The sequence below is a fragment of the Megalobrama amblycephala genome, linkage group LG13, assembly GCF_018812025.1.
Source record: "Megalobrama amblycephala isolate DHTTF-2021 linkage group LG13, ASM1881202v1, whole genome shotgun sequence".
In the NCBI taxonomy this organism is placed as follows: Eukaryota; Metazoa; Chordata; class Actinopteri; order Cypriniformes; family Xenocyprididae; genus Megalobrama; species Megalobrama amblycephala.
Genome location: NC_063056.1, coordinates 10,641,332 through 10,645,505, shown reverse-complemented (window position 1 = coordinate 10,645,505; position 4,174 = coordinate 10,641,332). Strand labels below are relative to the sequence as shown.

The 4,174-nt window shown below is 36.9% G+C and overlaps 1 protein-coding gene across 1 annotated transcript; it reads left to right on the top strand.

Moving 5' to 3' along the window:
* The first annotated feature begins 1,097 nt into the window (after positions 1 to 1,097).
* Positions 1,098 to 2,993, top strand: LOC125244226. Its single transcript, XM_048154275.1, has 2 exons — positions 1,098 to 1,804; positions 2,156 to 2,993. The coding sequence occupies exons 1-2, from the start codon at positions 1,754 to 1,756 to the stop codon at positions 2,780 to 2,782; spliced, it is 678 nt and encodes a 225-aa protein (XP_048010232.1). The 5' UTR covers positions 1,098 to 1,753; the 3' UTR covers positions 2,783 to 2,993.
* Positions 2,994 to 4,174: the final 1,181 nt, after the last annotated feature.

Sequence of the window (4,174 nt, the reverse complement as noted above, 5' to 3'; positions counted from 1 at the left end):
AATTTATAACAGTTAATGTATAAAAAAACAATTACATTGAAAAACATTTACATTTGAAAAAGTTTATTACAAATAATACATTAGCATTATATAAGTATAGTGGGAAATTTGGATGATCTAATGTGTGACTCACCTACAGTTAGGACATAAAACATTGTAGCATTCTGTACCACATATTAAAAAAATAATAAAATAAAATAAAAATAATAATAAAAAAAAACAACACCATCTAGTGGATGACTGCAAAAATGAAACTTGTTTGAGTCTATGCTGAGTAAAGTTAACACTTTTCAGTACCATTTTTAAGAATGTTTTATTGTGTACATAAGCTACACAATGGATTATGTTCATATATGTAAACATAAAAAAAAAAACTTAATTCCAATGGCTTATATAAAAAGATACAAAAAATACAAAAATATAGAGATGGATTACAGCAGTCAGAAGACAGAAAGCTGTAAAATGTATCATCACTACCTCAACAGCTGTATTAGAAACAGTCTTGAAGCAGTGTTTAGGTTTTTGTTTTGTTTTGTCTTTTCTTGTTTTGTTTTTGTTGTTGTTGTTTTTTTTTTTTTTTCATAAAAGTAATTTAATGCCATGGAAATATAATGTTAATAATGAGCAATGCACTTTGTCTCCTGTTTTGCCCACATACTGTGTTACTAATACACTATAAAAAACACAAAATAATAATTTAGTAGTAGTATTACTCAGGGTTATTATCATTAAATAAAACTAAAACTATTAAAAACATTTGTTAATGGAAATAAAGCTGAAAATGAAATATAAATATTAGTTGAAAAATTTTGACTATTTCAGTTTACTGCCTTGGAAATAAACTGAAATCATTTTAAGTTGAAACACTATTTTAACTGGGAAAAAAAAACAAACAAAAAAAACCTAAAACTGAAACAAAAATAAATTAAACCTAAATAGTAATATTTAAATATATATATAAATAAATAAATACATAAAATGACAAAAGCACATAATGAAATTACTGAAAATGAAACTAAAAGTAATGTGAAAACTAAAAATATACAAATAAAAGCTATTCAAAATATGAATAAAACTATAATCAAACTAAAATATCACTGGTATTACCATGGATGCCTAAACCTTCAGAAATTAAAAACAAATAAATACATAAATAAATAATAGGAAAATTAATTTAAAAATTGGCCTGATTAAAACAAATACTTCAACAAAATTCTTCAAACAAATTTGTGCATTTGATCAAAATATCTGGATTGAGTTGTCAGAATATTGCACGTTCTGATGTTCACTGGAAATGGCAGATAATCGATACTCAAAACCATGATCAGCAATACAGCAATTGGCTGGCGACAAGACAGCAATGTAAAGACTGGTTCTGTACCTTTATAAGAAAATAGCCAAACAACCAAAACAACATAAAAGTTATAATAGATAAATGAAATGTGTATTGTTTTGTTAGATGATTCCCATTTAATTTAATGATTTCTAGTATTTTTACAGGCTTTGTATTTATATTTCATGTAGTAATTAGCAGCTTAGCAATTTAATTTTACCTGTGAAGCAGATTTGTTACGTGACAGCATTAATTAAAGTTTCCTAAGGGTCAAGAACATTTGTCTAATGGCACAGTAGACAGCAGTTATCTGCATCTCCTGCGCTGCATCAAGCCATTCCCATAATAGCTGTTAATGCATGGCTTAGTCTAATATCTGTATAACATGTTTAAGACTCGAACTTCGACTTTGAGAACAACATGGGCCTACCTAAAGCAGAGGCATTTTTCAAAAATGAAGAGGAGTTGGAGGTAATTAGGGCTGCACGATTAATCGCATGCTTTTGTCATGCGTGTCTCGTCAGTAAAGCCGGTTCTGTGATTAGCGGTAAATGTCCATCACCTGCTTTCAAATGGAGTGGCACTTAATATACAGAGCCGTAGTTCGCGGACAAGCTACGCAATATCGCGTTCGTAATCGAAAGCGATTCATCTGCGATTATGAACACGATATTGCGTAGCTTGTCCGCGAACTAAGGCTCTGTATATTAAGTGCCACTCCATTTGAAAGCAGGTGATGGACATTTACCACTAATCACAGAACCGGCTTTACTGATGAGACACGCATGACAATCTCGTGCAATTAATCGTGCAGCCCTAGAGGTAATGTATCCAACAGAAGTTAAATCTGCCAAAGATAAGAAAAAGATGAAAGAAATTATCCTGAGAGAGAACCCAGAGATACTGCTGTCTGACTACACTGGACCAGAAGACAACAGAGTCCGGTGTAACCTGCTCTTCTTCACTGAACACCCATCAGTCTGGCACACCATCCTCTGCTCTGCCATGACATGCAGAAGAAAAGGAGGCATCAGCAAAGGCAGACAACTCACTCTAGAAGGAGAAAATGACACAAAGCTGACTGTGAACCTTTATCATAATGGTATAGTCATGGCCCAGGGACCAGAAACCAGCCTTAATGAATTCCAGAGGAACTTTAAAAACCTTAAACTGGAAGTTCAGAAGATTAAGAAAGATCCTGAAGTAAAGAGAAACACAGAGGATGGACTCTGCAACACAATAGGTACCAACATAAACCCCAGTTCAAGAACTCCTATAACAGACAGACACATCAGCACTCCTGCATCTCCCAAGATAAAGGCCTTGAAAGACAACATCGCTGAGCTGGAGCAGGAATTCTTCCTGTTTAAAGAGGAAACTACCAACAACCTCCACCAGCTCCTGAACTTGAACAGCCACCACAGCATTCAACAACTTCAACAGCTCTGATCCGCTGTCAGACAACTGGAGGAGGACAATCAAGAGCTGCGCCAGGAGCTGAGGAGGGTGAGAGAGGAACTGGTTATAAGAGAACAACACAGCCACACTCTGGAGAGACTGCTGGAGGAGACCAGGAACCAGCTACACACAAAACAACATCAGCAGTGTGTCAGCACACAAACACACAGCACCTCCTCTCCTGAAAGAGTCCCAAACTCAACTCCACATCAGAAGAGTGTCAGCACTCAACCTCAGAGCTCCTTCACTCCTGCAACTCGTCAGTCTCCTCAAGCCCCTCAGAGCCTCAAGAGGAAAGAGAACAGCAACACCACACAGAGTCACCCACCACGAACAACAACAACAACAACAACATCACCCATGAGCACCAGCAGAGAACAGAAGAGTAAAGACAACGTCGTCATCCTCTGTGACTCCAACGGCCACCATCTTGACCCCAGACGACTGTTTCCGGGGAGATCTGTGAAGAAGTTCTGGTGTCTCACCTCACACTCTGCTTTAAGACTGCTGCAAGAGGGTGTTCTGGGTGTACCGTCACACATCATTCTTCACACCGGAACAAACGACCTCAGTGCTAGAAGGGTGGACGTCACTAAAGCCCTGTCCAACGTGGTGAAAACAGCCAGCAGGATCTACCCCAGAGCCAAGGTCATCATCTCAACCCTTCTATCTCGCAGAGACGTGCCACACAGGATCATCAGCACAATCAATGCGGAGATAGATAGAGTCTGCGCTCCAATGCCGAATGTCCACATAGCCAACCATCCGCACATCACCCACAAGCATCTGTACGACCACATCCACATCCATCAAGAGGGCATGAGACTGTTTGCAAAACCATCAAGGAGTCAGCCCTGAAAAGCCCCCAGAAAACACATCCTGACCGCGAAGAGAGGGTCAGTCAGACAGACAGCTACGCCACTGTAGTGGCCGGACGAGGTAGAACAGACACCAGTGACCTGGTCCAGATAAAACACATGCTAAAAATGATATGTGACAACCTGTTAGCTTAAGGAATCACAGTATGTCTGTAGTCAAGTATGATCATTATTTCTTAATGATGTCATTATTTCTTTTTATTAGTTTATTTTTAAATTTCAGGAAATTTTTATTTTTTTCCACTCACTATATTTCTATATACCTTTTATTTTACTTTTTTAATTGATTAATCTATATTTTAAAACATGATTTGGTCATAAATTCATACATTGTTCCGGTAAATACAATATTTTTCAATGTCACCGTTTAAAATAACATGTTATAATATTCAAGGGATGTTCTCTTCAGCTTTTGGAGAGAAAATGACTAACCCTGATTTTGTCAATACTGTATATAGTTCAGATATAATTATTTTACTTGAGACATGGAGTCGTTTAGACTCCA